General features: G+C 42.7%; 1 protein-coding gene across 6 annotated transcripts in view; it reads right to left on the bottom strand.

Moving 5' to 3' along the window:
* Positions 1 to 17879, bottom strand: part of LOC101880811 (RNA-binding protein 12) — a 38422-nt gene extending 20543 nt beyond the window's left edge. The window contains exons 1-3 of one of the 6 annotated variants that reach the window (XM_034066594.1): positions 17752 to 17879; positions 15075 to 15157; positions 7706 to 10358 (exon numbers count right to left, since the gene is read on the bottom strand). In XM_034066594.1, the coding sequence (XP_033922485.1) occupies positions 7706 to 10336 (2631 nt within the window). In that variant the 5' untranslated portion in view covers positions 10337 to 10358; positions 15075 to 15157; positions 17752 to 17879. Of the gene's footprint in view, positions 1 to 7693; positions 10359 to 15074; positions 15158 to 17751 lie in introns of those variants that run through there. The other 5 variants (XM_034066589.1, XM_034066590.1, XM_034066593.1 and 2 more) reach the window with 5 other exon arrangements.
* Positions 17880 to 18670: the final 791 nt, after the last annotated feature.

Genomic DNA, 18670 nt, shown 5'->3' with positions numbered 1-18670 from the left:
TTGACTCTGAGTACTGAGACTTGGAGCAACCACCATTAGGTGGAACCTGGAAGAGCACTATCTGCACAATAAGAGACAAACTGAATAACTACAACAGGCAGCACAGGACAACTCAGACAGGCTCAGCACCTTAGCAGTTTGTTCACTGCAGGTTCTTCACCAGTCAGCTTCTATCTGTACCTAGCTGCAGTAGAAAAAGGACTTAAAGACACAAAACGATTAAAACTATATTTGTTTTCATGTTACACACATAAGTGACCTTGGAATGTGGGCTGCTCCAAAGCATCCAACGCAACAGGTCCTTACTATCTTTTCAAGACTAAACAAGACAGAGAGGAAGGTTACATACTACATACCACAGTGCAGCTGGTGTAGAACTGGCTTACAGGGACTCATCTTTCACAGAATACTATGGTTGTGTTCAGTCAAAACAGCTAATATTTCACACAGATGCATCATATGCAGACTTCTATTAGGATTTACATTACACTGATTATTACATTTGTTTAAATCAAAGCATTTTTAGCTTCAGAAAACTTACTGTTACTTCTGCTTGAAGTTATTTTACCAGCACAACTAAGGACAGGCTTTAACACAAGCAAGCAGTAGCACAAGCCACCCAGCAGAAAGAAAAGCACTGTTTGAAAACCCTCCTTTCTGCTCCTGCAGTGATCAGGGTAGCCAAATACTACTTCCTCATTCAAAGAGCTAGCATGGCATAACATTACTTGTACTGAAAGGAAGAACTGCCGTTTGGATTACTGTCTTAACAAAAATTACCCAAAGGGAGGGATGAGTGTCCAGAGCCTTCCAAACCTTCAGGACACTGGTGCAGCATGGCATGATGTTGTGTATGGGACTTTTCAGATACACCTGAAAGGTCTTTTCTAGGTGCATCCAGTTTACTCCAAACACTCTTCTATACATACAGGGGTTATCACTGACTTAAGTGACAACAACTACAGTTGTCTTTATAAACCCTAAAACAGACTTGACCATCGAAACAAATTCTGATTTACAATCTAAGAACACACAAGACAGTGCAGGGCTCGGGTTTAACAGATTAACAGCAAACCACTTAGCTCAACTACAGATCTCATACATTCTACTGTTAGCAACTGAATTTGGATTTCAGATTAGTTTATCTACTAGCTAGTTTATTCTCCTCTTTTTCACACAAGCTCAGTGAAGTTTCTGAACCACAAACACTCTTCATTAGATTAGGGCATCATTTGATTATTCTTATTAAGGCAGAAGAGTGAAAGTTTGGCCTCAACCTTTCAAAACTAAAGCCACTTCACTGATGTTAATGCTGATGTGCCTTTAACATGAGTTAAAGGCATGAAAACATTCTGCCACTGGCTTACTCCAAGACAAATCAGCTCCACATCACCACCCTGCATACACACTTACCTCCTAAGAGCACTCTAAGTCCATAGATGAAAAGAGCTCTAAGTGCTATAGGAAACACTCAATTGACTCGTATGAGATTGGACCTGTAACACAAAGGCTGGCTCTGCAGCCACACTGCAACGTAGCAGGTGTATCAGGCAAGCAAATTAGTAATGTTTAACAACTCTGCCTGCCCTCCTTAAAGAAGGGGGCTTCCCCTCCATTCCATCAATGAATTGCCAAAGCCTAATTTTAAAGTAGTATCTTTGCTTTTGTAGCTGGCTGCATTAGTGTTCCTCAAGAACAGGAGATTTATAATTACTGCCCTTTTATTAGAAGCATTTGGCTAATAATCCAAACCATCATTTCCACTTTTGAGCTGAGTTTTCTGTTCAAACAAGCAAGGACTTCCACATTCCACATCCATCCTCTGGTCAAAAAAGCATCACTGCTTTGGTGACACTGCTGAAAAAAGTAATGTTTTGTAGTAAGCTCACATCATGGAGCACATTCTGGCAAACACCACCACAGCAAGGTCCCTGAGCAAATAGGTGCTACACAGGGACCTGAAACCTCAGTGACAGCAATCCTATGAATTTCATCATAAAAGGCACTCAATCAAAACCATCTAAAAGGAATTCTTGAAGGAGTTTAGGTTCTGACTATTTTCCTCCCCAAATCTGCTTAAGTGGCTAGAAAACATTTTCCAAGCTTCCTGCTGTCACACAGAGCAATGCCACACAGAGACACATTTAATGGGAAATGGTTGAAATGAAACTATGAAATAGCTACCTGGAAGTTCCACCTACCTTCAGATGGTCACAATCAGAGCGACATCCTACTGATTTCTTTGGTTAACAACACTGTAACCACAATATGAAGATTTCAAAGTCACCAGCCTTCCAGAAGCAGCAACCAGACCAGAAAGCCAGGCTATGCCAACCACGAAAGCTTTAGGCAGGATTAGGTCTTGTTTTCCCTGTGCAAACCTTCCAAGTCCTTCATTTGCAGTTTTAAACTTTACAGAGAAAATGTACTCAACCATGTACTGTAAAGGCAATCCTCACTCTACCCCTTAAAGTTATCCTGCCTGTGACCTACTGTCATCTGAATGAGGAACTACAGTCTAATCACTGGTAACTCATAACAAAACACCTCCCAAAACTGGGGGAAAAACCAGTAATGCTGGTGTGAGAGTAGTAAACACAGAGCCACAAATTTGGCTTTGTGGAAATGGAACTCCTTGAAAGGAAACATATTCAGTATTTCTTAAAGCTTATTTTCATATGTGGGAAGTAACTGGCAAGACCATTTGAACTTAGGGCTGCAGATGTGAGAGCATACAAGAGAAAAAACAGCCATGCAGGAGTAAGCTTACTCAGGTCAGAATTCCTCTGGCTGCTCCTCTCCTAAGCTGCCATGCTGTGAATACATACATAAAACCAGAACAGTCACAAAGGAAGTGAGGAGCCATGAGTGAGAGAGTCCTGGCTAAACCATCTGACAACCGTGTTCAGCCTAGAGCTATGGAAAAGGAATATGGTATTTATACTCATGAATGAAAAGGATCCAAGTCAGGAAGGTGGGAAGCACTCCCCGCACAAACAACACCCAAACACTGCACAAAGTGACAGCTCTGAGAAAATCACTGACAAAGTCCTCTGTATAGAAAGTAAGCTACGTTATACCTACCTGATCGTAACACAAGGACAGAGCAGCGGAGTTGAGTGCACAGCCACGAACCTTAAGGCGAATACATGCTACCAACAGATTGTCATTCCGTGAGAAAGCCAAGTCTTTCAACTACAATCATGTTCTCACTCACAGAACCAAATAGAAAGAGAACCCCAGGAGGTTTCTCTTCCTGCAGAAGCATTTAAGTTTCTCTTCTTGTACCAGAAGTCATTCTTTCTGTACACAGACTCTAGCTCAGTTCTCCCCAGACCATGAAAGAACATACAGCCACAGAACAGAAGGAATCATTAGCAAACCTGCAGGACAAAGAGGAGCAACCATATTTGGCAATACTGCTTCCAGGCCCAAGGCACCGTTCCTCAAAATCCTCTCACACCATCTGAATTCAGCATCTTTTGTTTCTTTTTAAAGACCTGCACAATCTCTAAAGCAGCAAACTGCCATAAAACTCATTTGTGCCCTAGACTCAAACTGTCTCCTTATATACCAGTCCAGTTTCAAAACTGCTTCCTTCCAACCAGTTATCAAAGAGAGAATCTCATCTTTTCCTTGCAATAGAGCCTGTACTAAACAGGAACTGCAATGCTTTGAATTCAGGGTCTAATCCACATATCTGGATAATCATTCAAAAACGAAGAGTGGTCCATTGTCCAGCCAGAGGCTTTATTTAAGTGGTCCATAACAGGAGGTGGTTTGGGGTTTGCAGGTCAGAAGGCCAACGTGGTTCAGAGGTGCACACTCCTGACCATACCGAGGACCAACAGGATTTGCTGTGGGAAACAGCTTTGGAACCACCACAGCAGAAGACTGAGAACAAACAAGATACTGCAATTGTTATTTACAGTTAAGACACCACTGGTGTGCACAGGTAACTGCAAAAGTATTGTTTTCCTAGTCTGCAGTTTTTAGCACACCAAAATACTGCCAGTGAAACAAGCTGCTCATTTCACACAGACAACTTCTCAAAGGACAGCCTAAGCTATTCAGAACTGACCAGCACATACACTCTTTAGGAAGCAGACCTTCGGTGTCAAGTGGCACACGACTACAGTCTTCATTTCTGCATCGATCTTCCTCTCCACTCACAACAAATTCAGAGCATAGACATTCAAGGAAAATATTCAATGCTATGCAAGGAACGCTACTTAGAATAAAAAGTGGTATCCGTCATTTTTCTTTGAGCATACAAAGCCTCAAAGCTCTCATAAACCCACATTTAGAACGCGGCACACTAATTCATCAATAAGGAACTGGCTTTAATGCCGTCTGTGATGTTACAGAATTGACTTGTGTTAAAAACAAAATCCAACTGTGACATTTACATGTAACTGCTTGAAAACTTGGTAACTTTAAAGTCACCCTCATCTAACCAGTGCAGTTCTTCCATATACATCACAAGTTTATCACTATATAGTTTATTATATTCATACTTTCTCTTGTGAATGGGACACCAAAAATATGTACGTTTAACATGAATCACCTTGTGAATATAACACTTCACCACTTGTTTCAGAAGCAGTACTTTAGGCACTAACACTTAAGGAGCTGCTATAAATATCAACTTAGCCAGTTGTATAAACACAAGTACCTTCTTAACATAGCTTGGAAGAAACTGGGACATCAGTGGCATCCAGTGCATTGTTCCAAGGAGACTAAGCAGGATGTCAGCTCCTGACATTCAGAGCATCAAGGCAAAAACAACTGCGAATTTGAGCAGTGTCCTTTAACCAGTTCTTTCTGTTGCTACCTCTCTTAGCAGCAACCAGCCTCAAAGGGAATATTCAAGGGCAGTTCGTACCTTCCACACTGGAGAAGGGACCTCAAGAGGTCCTACCCCTTACTTTTAAGGCTGTCCACAAATGCACATATATGTGAAGTAAGTAATTTTACCAAATCTAGCAGTGTGGTCTGTTACTATAAGAATATCCCTCATCATTTAGAACAACATGCAGCTTAAGGCTGCTTCTAACATGAAAGCCAGTTGTTACTGAAAACTTCCCGTATCTGCAAGTAACACTTGGTAGTGACTACAATTTCCTATTTTCCAAGAGCCTATTCTCAAGGAAGAGGGGATATTTACTTATTAATTTACTAAGAATTTATGCTGAAAAACCTGGAGCATCAACTGCTTGGCAAGATCAGGAGCCCCTTCCCCACCCCAAATCCTCCACATAACTCTTCCATCCATGTCAATGTCCCAAACACCAATGGCTTTTTGTACCGGTTTGCATATTTTTTTAGATAAGCATTTAAACATCTTAATTCAGAAAAAAAAATAACAAAATAAAATCAAGAATCAGAAAATGAAAGATTTCCAAAACAAACCTGCACTTTCTGAAAGTCCTCAGGGACAGGCACACAAGCACGGTTCGCAGCATAAGCTGTGACTAACGCAAATCCTAATAACCCTGTACCCATTACCAAGAGGATCTAGACATGAAATCAAAAGACAGTTAACACAAAACTGTGCATTTAACTCCAGACACCTGGAATTTAATTACGTTTCACAACAAGGCAAGCACTGTTGTGATCCACTGGAACTTGAACACAGTTATCACCAGTTTCCGCCAGTCAACACACACCAAGATCTTAAATCAAGGCTGTGAACAATGAAGCCAAGTTTTCCTTTTCAGTAATTTTATTCTAATGTGGAACATGAAGAAACAAGCACCCAAGTAACTCCAATATAGTGTGAAACTTTAATTAAAGTTGTTAAAAAAAAGAAAAAGAAACAAAAAGCAAAATTGGAAAGGTAAACTGAAAGGCTTGACTCCTAATCACATCCTTCTGCCATCAGCAAGGGGACTTTCAGACTTCCAAAAGGAAAACAAAATAAAGGAAACAAAGATCTGCTGTTGAAACATTACTCCCAAAGACTGTTGAAACGCATAACATGAAGCTTCAGAGACAGACAGTTTTATTAACAGAGGCTTAATTTTGAACAGTATATACAAATCACATGACTTTTCCAAAAGGTGGGACCACCTATAATCTGTCAAAACAAAAGCACGCTAATGAATTACAGAAGCATCTGTGTAATGCGACCGCCTCTTTATTGAAGTACACCTTTATACAATCCTTCCACGCATTCCTGTACTGGGAAATCCTCTCAGGATGCAGCGCTGCACAGGATTGCAAATCTCTCCTACACACCACATGAATAAAACTGTTGCCACTTGCACCTCTCAATTTTGCCTGACCATACACTTCAGTGTTCCATGATATGCAACACCAAAAGGCACTGTTTTTCTTTGTCCAGGAAACAAAACAGTTTAAAGTTTACTATGTTTAAGTACAATGATTTGCAGGGAATAGCAGGATTTTTTCAGGCAATGTCCAAGGTTTTAGAATTTATCATAAGCCAAGCAAGGATGAACCAAAAAAGTCTACTTTTCACTTGTGCAATTACTTCCTTTTCAATTCGCTGGTTTTCCACAGAAGATTTTACTGCACAGCAAAGAAAATGGCAACTCTTATACAGACTTTGAATACAACAGCACAACTTTATTGCAAAAATATATAGTAAACTCAGTATTTTCAAGTTTTGGAGAAAAATAAATTTTATCTCTGAATTCACCCATAGCAGTAATTCATGACAGAGTTGCTGAAGATAGAGTATCTTTCATATATAAACTAATTTAACACTTTAGCTGGACTCCAATCTTCTACTAATATTCACCACTTTGGTTCTCTTAGCAGAGACTCTATGTAAGGAGTTCAAGAGACATGAGAAATACAACATCAATATCCAACTAGTGTCAAAGATCCTATCCCAACTGATTCATGTAATCCTAACAAATCAAGCTACTTAAACAATAATGAGTATTTTTCAAGTTGTTACTTCTACTGCAAATGTTTTAAGTGTACTACAAAACTCGTATGATAATGTTTGAGGTTAGCTATACTTGTGGCAAAAGTCTTATTCTGCACAGTTATAATTGCAATATATAAATAACTAAAGGTTATTCCACAAAGAACAGCTTGAATTTTACAGAACGATTCTGCTCATACTTATAGGAATTAGTTTGGTAGACACATCAGCAATGGGCATAATTCAACTGTTCATACAGTGAGAATCTTGGAAAAAAAGTAAAGATACATACACAAAACAATTAATCTGTGTACACTGAGATTTCGTTCAGTTGCAGAGTAAAATCAGGACCTTTAAACAAAGCTTTGACCTGTAAACAAAGCAAATTCAGCCAGCTTTTAACCAAATCTAGAAATAGCTATCTATTTTACAATGGCTTGCAAGAGCACCCACTGAAGAGCTTCGCTGACTTCATCTATTTCCCTTATCCAAAACTAGTAAAACCAATCTAAACTCCTTGATAAGCACTGTGACCAGTAAAGGTTACCAAACTTCTATGGTGAATAAGAATCTGTCTGGCTTCTCCAGACTTGTACAGGAAAATCCACTGCGCATCTCTCTCCTCGCAGTGGCTCTTATGCAATGGTTAACCCAGTGCTCTGTCTTATCAAAACCAATCTGTTTTACAATTTAAACAATCCACAGGTTCTAGCCTGGAAATACTATAAAAACCAATCCGGATGCATTTATCACAGCACTATGAATATCTATTCTACAACTACTTCATATTAACAGTTACCCTAGAACAAGTTTTACTTTTCTGGAGCCTATAGGCCTGTCATTTAAATCAACAACTGCTGCCATAGCTTCATCACGAGACTCGAATGCAACCATTGCTTCTCCAGTGGGCATGCCTTTTTCATTGTATTTTAAACACACTGAACCAGGAATCACTTGGTAACCATAAAAGAAATCCAAAATTTCATCCACCGAAACAGTAAAGGGCATATTTTGCACTTTAATAACAGTTGGTCCTGGCTTCCCAGAGGCTGTTGCAAAACCAGGGGGTCCACCAACATGTATATTTCCTGGTCCAGGTCCAAACCCTGGAGGTCCACTCATATGTCCATGACCACCAGCAATCCCCGGAGGACCAGCACCAAAGGCAGGAGGTCCACTTACATTGCCAGGACCATTACCGAAAGTCTGAGGACCCCCTGCAAAACCTGCTGGTCCACTCAAATTGCCAGGGCCACCCGCAAAACCTGGGACCTCAACACCTGCACCAGGTAAACCGCTAGCTGCAACTGTAGGTATCCCTGGTCTAGAATCGGGAAAGCCACCTACTCCAGGCGGAGGCAGAGGGGGACCAAATGAGCCAGACCCGCTGAAGTTACCAGGGAAATTAAACGGAGGACCATTGTTTGCATCTTTCGAATTTCCCCCCAAGAAAGCATGCTCATCCCCACCAGAACCCTGTGCTCCCGGCACAGCCGCGTTTCCTTGGATCGGGATTTTCAGTAGCTTTTTCCCTTGAGATGGTGGGTTTCTCTCAATGTCTCTCATTTCTTCTAGAGTTATCAAACGCAAAACAACATCTCTTCCATTCAGTTTTTTACGGTGCAAACGTTCTGCCTTACGAGCATCATCTTCAGCTTTAAACTGAACCAGAGCTTGTCCTAAACCTTGCCCATTATTATCAACAAGAATCTGTACAGCATTTTCTTCTACTGCCAGTCCCTCTAAAAACTGAAGGATTTCCATTTTTGTTATGTTGTATGGAATATTAGATATATGTGCACACAATTTTGGTGAGCCTGCATCTCCCTCAGCATTCAGGAGGATTTCTCTCTGGTCATAGCTGTAGCTCTGTAACCTTTTACGAATCAAATCTATCTTTTCTAACATTGCCTTTTTAGTAATTGGATGAACTTGAATAAAGCGATTCCCTATGTACTGCTTATGATGACACAAAGCTGCTTTATAATCGGCTTCATTCCTGAATTCAACAAACCCCTCTCCGATCGCCTTCCCATTAGGTCCATAAGCTATATAAATGCTGTCTTCAACTATATCCAGCTTTTTAAAAAAATCTATCACATGTCTATTCTCCGATTCAAAGGGAAGACCTTTCAAATAGACACAGAAACCCTGCTCATGGGGCGATCTCGACCGTGACCTTTTCTGTCCGCTAGGAGATTTGGACCTAGAATGAGCCTGGGGAGGAGGTGGGTGAGACTGCCCAGAGGGACCAAGGGTTTGCTTGAAAGTTATGTGGCCTCCAGCAGCCACCCACTGTCTCTCTGTTGCAGGACTAACTTCAACATAGCGCTGAATCATCAGCATTCTGTTTCGCTTCAGTGCTTCAAACGTGTCTTGAGGAGAAAAAAACTTAACTAGTCCATTTCCATTATTCCGACCTACATGATCCTTCAGCATATGGACCGCATCCACACGGAGCCCAAGGAAAAAGTCTTTCACATCAGATTCTGTTGCAGAAAAGGGCATTCCATGAACGCTGACATATAAATCATCTGGATTGATTGGAATTGGCTTGACACTACTTTGAGAATTCATCTGGATAGGATTTACAGGATTCATGGGACCAATAAACAATGGATTCAAGCCGCTGTTCATATTCACTGCTGCTCCAGACCCATTCATTCCAGCAGGTAAAGGTGCTACGGGTGGAGGATTCATAGGAGGCATTCCTGACATGGGAGGCATAGGTGTCATTGGAGGTACAGGGGGCACAGGGGGTATTGGAGGAACCGGAGGAACAGGAGGCAAAGTGGGTACAGGAGGTGGAACAGGTATAGGGGGAATAGAAGGCATTGGTGGCAAAGATGGCATAGCTGGTATAGGAGGGATTGGTGGAGGAGGTACTGTGTTCATTGGGGATGCTGTGCTAGGTATAGTTGAGCTAAAGGTTGGGCTACCAAAGGTACTCCCAAGATTTGGAGGTGCACTCCCCATACTGGCAGTAGAAAATGTGGGTATGTTTTTATTGCTTTCGTGCACAGTAGTAGCAGCAGTTACTACACTAGGAGAAGGATTATTAAAGTTAGGTACAGTAGTAGGTAAGTTAACCCTTCCACTCATTCCAGAACTAGGCGGGGGTCCTGACCTGCTAGCATTTGCTGGTGGCATATCTAGATTGGCAGTTTCAAAACGCCTACGACTGAGTTCTATCATGTTCTGCATTTCAGTTTTACTGCTCAGCAACAGCGTTACTTTCGACCCTTTAATTGTACCACCTGTGCGCATCATACCAAGCCTGGCATCTTCATCAGTGGCAAAAACGATGAAAGCCTCACCCAGTTCACCCCCTACAATATGCACGCCCCCATCAGGGATGGTCAATCCAGAGAAGAAGTGGCGAATGTCCATGGTCCCCGCCACAATCGGGAGACCTTGCAAGCGGATGACCACAGCCATGCTGCGCTGAAACAACACACACCTGCAGATGAGAAAAGGCAACGGCCATGTCAGACTACTGTTTATGACACCATGCAATTACCTACAGACACCACATTTCTTTACATACACCTAACAACATCTTGCAAAGATTAAGCATGTTCAATATTCCAAGTTCCTTATTCACGTTTACTTCATATAGATTGAAGTATTAAAACATTTACCAACATCATCAGTATATACTTTTTCACTAGGAATTCCAAAGTTAAACTGAGACTCACAAGTGTCAGTAAAAAATAAAGACAAGAAAAAAAAAACCCACAAAACACCTAAGTAACATCAAAAAATCAACAGATGAATAGTTAATGGAACATAACCAAAATGAATATTTTAGCAAAGCAAATAAAATGAATTTACCATACACTGATATATGGTATCCGCTGTACCTGGCAAAGTGACTGCAGAAAATTAAGTACGCCTATGGGAAATGGAGTTCACTCTCACTAGGAGAGGGATTTGAGCTCCTGGCAGGTGAAGACAACCCAGAACACAACAGTGTGTTATTTACAAACAAACACCTGCTATGGACAACCAGCAACAGTAAGACTCTCACACCATCTGACAGGAACCATCTAGATGATACTGATCTTCCTTATTTCTCCTTTGATGGTAAGAGGTCCAGGTAAGCATGAAGCTATTAACAGTTATAAACTAGTCCCAGACATTTTGAGTATACAGACCTCACCTAAATTAGTATCTATGCATTTCCTAGCTTGGTATTTGGCCTTCACAACTTTAGAACAAGGCACTTTGTAATAGTTGCAGATGTTCTCCTTAGCATTACACCTTGTCTCAGGCACAAGTAAACGGCTTTACCTCTGCAGCTGAGGTTAGTGGAAGCATAAAATCAATATTGAACATTAGATTACAATTACCTTGTGCACATTTTACGGAAGAGCCTGAGGTCATATCACAAGTTCAATATAAACAGGAAAGCAGGCAATTTTCAATTCTTGACAAACTTCCAGTAAAGATTGAAAGTGTCATATTAATACTATCACAATTGACAAGTTCAGAAGCCAGCCTCTCATCCTAAACCATCAGCAGTAGCACATTGTTTCACCTGAGCCACTTCATCTCTGAAACTTCTTGACTTCCCAAGTACAAGCAAGTTCAGTATCTGTGTGGAAACCTCCATGGCTCCCACTGGTCACATACAAAAGCTCTTAATTAAGCACTTGAAATAAAGGATTAACCAGTTCATGGAATAATTTAGGTTGGAAAAGACCTTTAAGATCACAGAGGCCAACCAGATTATACAATGCAACACCAGGAGGCAGTGCACCAAAGACTTCTGGCCATATACCAGCTATGACCAAATACAACAAGCAACTGCCTCCCAACATTTTACATTCAGCTAAGTACTATATCCCAACACACAGTCAAATCTCAGCCTGGAGAAAAGTCTTCTGCCTGACATTTGCCTGTCCAGATCTTCCAATCACTTTAGGTAACATCTTGAATACATCCTTAAGTACTCGGTAAAGAAAGCCACTATCCAACAATTTAACCATGCCCATAAGGCTGAATTCAGTACCTGACAAAAACAGAGCAACAATTCTACAGGAAAAAAAAAGAAGCATTTTTTTCTTTTGAACTTCAGATTACTTAAATGGGTACTTAAGTATTTTGTTCTCTTGCCCAATAAACCAGAGCTAACCCCTTTCATACACTAATGAACTCAAGCAGCATACCAGGGTATTACAGGGCATTGGCCCACACCCAGCTGACTCCAGGAAAGCCAGAGGACCTTTCTCCCTCAAGGAAACAGCAGACAAGCCCATTGGCACAAAGTCAGCTCTGCTGCTCCAGCAGCTGCATACAACAACCTGATTTGTTACTATACCATCTTGAAAGAGAGACTGGAACTTGCATGACAAACATGAAATGGTCTAATCAAAATCTATCTGTACATACCACTAAGAAACCCCCTAATTCCCACCAAGGGAAGGCAGCAACAGAAAGAATATAAACTAAGCCTCAGAGGTTACTTTTTTTTTTAAAGCAACTTTCCCATCTCCATGGTGAGGTAACAAAGCAACATCCTGGCATTGAGCTCTTCCAGTGACACATTTAACTTTATTCTCCAGTTCACTGCCCAGCCATTTTCCAACAGCAAAGTAAGTGGCCCATCTGAAAAGAAACAGGTCAGAGTAGGAACTATCACATTATGTACACATTTAAGAAAGCATGCAAGACTTATTGCACTGTTTTGAAAGGGGAGTTTCAAACGATTCTGTAGTTTAAATTTGCCTGACACTGACAGCAATCTCTGAAACCAAATTCCAATGGAAATTCTGCCTACTTTAAAAGAGCCATCCTAAAGGGTATTGTAAAACTGAAGTTTACTACATGATGCTAGAGGACTGCTTTTGAATCAAGATGATCCTGATGCAAACAAATGGTATAAAAGCATCCCTGGTTTTGCACCTACGCTTTGAGAAATAAGACTACTAATAGCAAATCCTGGTAGGAGGGTTGTATTTTCTCTATTGCTTGTTATACAAAGAAATGAGTTTCAGAAATGTTTATGCATCAGGAGTTAAGACATTAGGTTTCTTATGTGAAATGGAAGATATACTTGTGGTTATTTCCTTACTGATGCGAAAGTGTTGATGATCTGATTTTGTTGAACAAAGGCAACTCAAGAAGGTTTTTCAGCTCAGATATGCTGGTTTAGAACACCATACATTCTGTAGCAGAGCTGATACCTACTGGATAACTGGATTTACTAATGATTCCATGAATCTAGCCCAGAACAGATAAGGTCACAAAAGAATTCTTAAACAGTTCAAGCATCTTAACATTTTTATAACTTGTAGGATAATACAAGTGTTTCAATCTTGCACTAAATTCAAACCTTCACTATAAATGCTAAGAGATTATCTTGAACTTTTCTTACCAAGTGTCCTATTCAGACCTACTAAATCACTATTGACAAAAAAAAAACAAACCTAACCAGCTGCTTACACATATAGCTGCTAGAAAAGCTAGCTGCAATGACTTCAGCACAGCTAACTCCATGCATGATATTAAGCAAATGCTTGCTATTAAGCAAAAGCTAACAGTAGCATGGTATGAAAGAAAAGAATTTTAAGGACTTCACTCATCATGTATTTTGGACAAAGAATATTTTGTCAATTCAAATCATAACTGCTTCAAGTTTTTCAGGATACTAATGCTTTAATGAAGTATTAGTACCACTCCTATGATTTAAAGAAAACTCACAAGGACCAAAAGGGCCAAATTTCACATTCCTAAACACTTACAAGTCTGCTTCTTTCCAAAACGCACTTAGGAGACAATAACCCACTCACTCAAACTTTCCAACTAAGGAAAAGCAAAGCCTGCTCAAATATTTCACCACTCATTTTTAAAGATCAACACACATGCAGAGGCAACATCAACTTCAGCCACAGAATAGCCTACACATCTGTTAAGTGTGCACTGAAGGCTTTTTGGAGAACTGTTAGAGGTGTTCTCTGCTTTTTCCCCTGTAAAAAAGAGATACTTTAAGGCAGAAGCAGGGTTTGTTGTCATTTTGTGTGTTTGGTACATCTTTAGGGAGACCAGAAGCACAAAATCCTAGAGTTGTACTACAGATAACCCACCCCCATTAGCAAGCTGAGAACAAAACTGGAGAGTAAAGGGCTGCCAACTATCAACCTGATTCAATTCACCTGATGAACCTTAATCACATCATTATGTCTTGACAGCAACATCTACAAAACCATCTTCCCAGGGAAGTGGTGGAATCACAATCCCTGGAAGTGTTCAAAACCATGCAGATGAGGCCCTTGGTGACACGGTTTAGTGGTGGACTTGGCAGTCCTGGGCTGAAGGTTGGACTTGGCAGTTTTCAAGATCTTTTCCAACCTGGTTGATTGTATGATCCTAAAACCACTGTGTTACACTAGAAAAAGGTATATAAGTTGACAATGCTACTTCTTCCATTTACCTGCTAGTCATTCAAATAAGACTAATTTGGCTATAAGCATAAACTGCTAAACAAACCAGACTAGCTGTGTAAGACGTATGCATTGCTCAAGTTTAAGTTTAGAAGATTCAACCTAGCTCCTGGGGAGCATTCAAGCACAATACCCACACAGTACACACATGCACATACACAGTATGTTTGGCAATTCGTGGATGAAGATTAAGAACTAGAGCAAGACTGGTATTGTACAAGGAATTTTAAGCATCCAGCCTGATGAGACTATCTAGCAAAAGCTAGAACTGCAGACTACAGTTCTGCCTTTCTGGGTTTTGTTAAAGGCTAAAAATCAACCTGTTATGTTAAGATAGTCATCACAGAGCTAATTTGAAACTATCCAAGCTGTTTAAATGCTGCAAAACCTAATTAGAACCCACTGTACACGCTAAACTCCAATAGTTAGAAACATGCAGACTTGTGGCCTGCAGCAAAGTAGCTCTATTTTCCAACAGTGCAAAATCACTGGGAGAATGTTCCAGACTACCACATGCTGATGAAACAACAAAACATTAGTTTGGCAGAAAATTCTGTTTACAAGAACAACATTGCCAGAACCACCATCACCAGTGGGACTCAAAGAGACTAAGCTATAGATCATTTGACCCAAATGTTTTGAAACCAATTCACAGATTCCAAAAGCTTCAAATATATCTTAAGATATACTTAATATGCATATAAAGAAGTCTTCAATTCAAAGGCTCTTACCTGCAAAGACAGATGTTTTTTTCTTAACAAGTAGCAGAAGCCAAGCCAATCCTGTGGGCAACCAATTAAAACCAACTTTTAGACTGCAATAAAGAATAAATGGAGGCAAAAATCAATGCAGGCAACACAACAGCAGGAACAGTCCACAAAGAACTGTATATACAGAAAGTTCAAACCTGCGACCACCACAAGGCACTGACCATTGAGCAACCACGAGACTGCATTTTCTAATACCTTATCCCTGTGTGACTTGTTGGCAACTGTACTGCAGTTTTTGTATGGCTTCACAACATGAATGTGCCTCCCACAAAGGATATAAAAAGAACCAGAAAGCATTCAAAGAATCTTTCAAATATTCCCATCACCAAGAGTTGAACAAACCACTCTTTCAAAGGCAAAGAATAAGAATACTTGAAACCCCTGAAGCTTAACAAGCCCTTACTCCATAAAGACATTCCTTCCTCCACCTGCCTATCTTCTTACTCGAACAAAGCAACATAGAAGCCACCTCTGAAAACCTCCCTATAGCTGCACAAAAGGAATCCTTCAAGAGTCACAAAGTGGTGAAACTAAGTGACATTTCACAGCCACTTCTAGGCAGTCACCTCTGAAGAGCACACAGTATGAAATCCCCACAGAGATACTGTATTTTTTGGTTGTAATCTATGATTTTATTACCCAAATGTAGATCAAATGCCCAATTTCTCCATCGCTGAAGAAAAGGTGTCTTTTTGGGTTTACAACTCAACAGAAGAACCAAGCATTTTTAATGGCAAAAAATGTATTTTATATCTAAAGAAGGGATGGGAAACTCTTGCTCTTTCGTTACTTAGTAGGCCACTTCATATTAAAACTGTGATTCTTCGGAAAACTATCCAGGAATGAATCACACCAAGAACAGATAACTGCCTCCTCCTCAAACAACCCAAGAAAAAAGCCTTTTTCAGTTATAAGCATCATTACCAAAGTGAATTTAGAAGTACAAGTACTACCAAACCATCCACAAACTCCCTAACAGAGAGAATTAAAACAAACACAGATATACACATCTTCCAGGACACAAAGAGCAGACTTACAAGTGAGAAAGATACAACTACACTCTCCACTTATGTTACAAAAGCAAATGTATTTAGGAAAAGACGAGGGGTTTATTATTAGACCTTCAGGAGAAACAAGTAATCCTGTATTATAAGGATTCACCTACATACTTGCATATCTAGCAGTGTCAAGCAGTAGTTTACAAAGGAGAAAAGAATATAACCACCTGAAAACAGTTTAATGCAAAACCACACCTGCTTCAAGATAAGTCTTTCATGCACAAGGAGCTTTCCATTTGGACCAAAACCCCAAATCATTTGGTGTATTTCCAGTTATAGCAACCACAGCATTGCATACGTTCCTCTTCACAACACTGAGAACAAGCTGAAGATTCGCAGTGGACTACGACAACACGCTATAAAGTGAAACACAAACAAAACCAAGCAGCGTTCTGCAGGCAAGGTACAAACCTCCACTCTGCTGTGTTAATCTTTCCACCAAACACCATCTACTTTTGTTTGTAACTCTCAGTTCTCTCAACGTTAAAGAAAACCATCCACCACGCCTAAGATAAAGCCATCCTTTCCATCAACCCGGTGCGCAAGAACGTATTAACTAAGAACATGGACTACAGCACAGGTGCACCCACACAACGCTGACACCACAGCTCTGGGGCTTCATAGGAGACTCTCCACAGCACCCTACCAGCTACACAGAAAGCACCACCATCCCCTGGGCACAAGGAGTGAATGGAACCACCTTAAGAGTCCACTAAGGAAAAACCTGCCGATTTTTCTACCTAACCCCAGCAGACTGAGGTGGGTAAGAAAATCACTAAGAATGGGTAAGTTTAAAAACAACTAAAACTAGAGCCAAGAGTGTTTTGAAAGCAAGCTCACACAGGCTCCTGGTGTACTTCTCTGACCCATTTCAACACTAGTCTGGTGAGGGTTTGGACACCTGGGCTCTTTCAGAGCTGACTTTTCTTAGTAAGAGCATTACGTTACTACACAACTCCGCTGATATTTACGGGGCAACCCCGACGCGCGGTGGCAACGCCGCAGGCACCAAGAACCTTACCCCCGCAAACTGCGGAGAGTTCAACTCGCTTCGTCCCCCCGGCCTGGGCCAGGCGCAGCCACCGGCGCCCAGCCGAGCCCGCACGGGACAAGCCCCACCGGGACCTGCCCCACGCCCAAGGGCCGAGGCGCCGACACCGGGACCGCGCCGCTGGGCGCGCAGCCCCCGCCGCTCCCGGCCCTACCACAGCCCCCGCCGCAAGGTCACTTGACCGCCTCCGCCGGCCGGGCCCTCGGTGCCTGCGCTCGGCCCGCACATACTCACCTGCCCGCGCAGCCCCGCGGGGCGCGGCCGCAGCAAGGGAGGGAAGGAGCGGACGGGGCCGGCCCGGAGCCCTCGGCCTCAGCGCGCCGGGCCCGCGGCGAGGCGGGAGCGGCCCCGCTCGGCGCCCCAGGCCCGCAGCGCGGGAGGCGCCGCCCGGCCCGGCCCGGCCCTTTGTGCGCGGGGACGCGCGCCAGCCGCGCCGCGCCCGGCCTCCCTCCCCTCGCCTCGCCTCGCCGCGGGCCCGCAGCGCTGGGCAGGGCAGGCCCGGCCCGCCCGGGCACCGCCGCGCTCTTACCGAGGGATCCCTACGGGAAAAAGGGTTAGAACGGAGCCGACCCGGCCCGGGCCCCGCTGCGCGCCGAGCCCAGCGCCACCGACCGCGCAGACACACAAAATGGCCGCCCCGATGCGGCGCCGCCAGCGGAGGGGCGGGGCCGGCGCTGGGCGGGGCGGGCCGCGCAGGCGCAGCCGTGTCCCCTCCTCCCCTGAGGGGCGGTGCGGGAGGAGGCGGGGGTCGCTGTGGGGGAGCCCGGGGACACCACAGCCCGAGGCTGGGGTGAGCGGAGCCGGGTCCATGGCAGGGACCGCGGAGCTCCGACTGGTGCAGCTGGCACTCGGAGACAGGACACGTTGTATCGTGAAGTCAATGATGGTGCAGCTGAGGGGAGATTGCTGAGGAACAGCTGAAGGACAGACGCCCCTCAGGGGATGCTGTCGCTGTGCTTCAGTGGACACGGGTTCTGCACCAGTGCCCGTTTTCAAAGGAAAAAAACTGCTGCACAATCTGCTGCAAGAAACAAAATTAATCAACCCCTCACACTGTGAATGCTTCAGTGGATTTGGGAGTTCAGCAATTCAGTCTAGTTGTTCTTCACCACTTAACAGGGCTCTCGGCCAAACTGTTAGGAGAGTGCTGTCCTGAGGCAAGAGGATCAGGCCCAGGGGTTCTGTGCACCACAATAACCCCCACTCCACAGTTTGTTTCCTTTTCTATCCCCTCTTTCTACTCCCAACTCCTCCTTTACCCCTATCATCCCCTTCCAATAAACTGCCCACACTTGTTGATTTTCTCCCTTATCCAGCTACCCTGCAGCAGGATAACAAAAGGGCAGCGCTGCAGTATGCTAGGCCATAAGAAACCTGAGGCTTTTCAGCTTTTGTGCAATGTGAAAAATCGCTTTTTGTTGCTGAAACAAGGTCTGGTGGAGACACTT

Source organism: Melopsittacus undulatus, chromosome 10 (assembly GCF_012275295.1).
Source record: "Melopsittacus undulatus isolate bMelUnd1 chromosome 10, bMelUnd1.mat.Z, whole genome shotgun sequence".
NCBI classification, from domain to species: Eukaryota; Metazoa; Chordata; class Aves; order Psittaciformes; family Psittaculidae; genus Melopsittacus; species Melopsittacus undulatus.
This window is presented reverse-complemented; position numbering and strand designations above follow the sequence as displayed.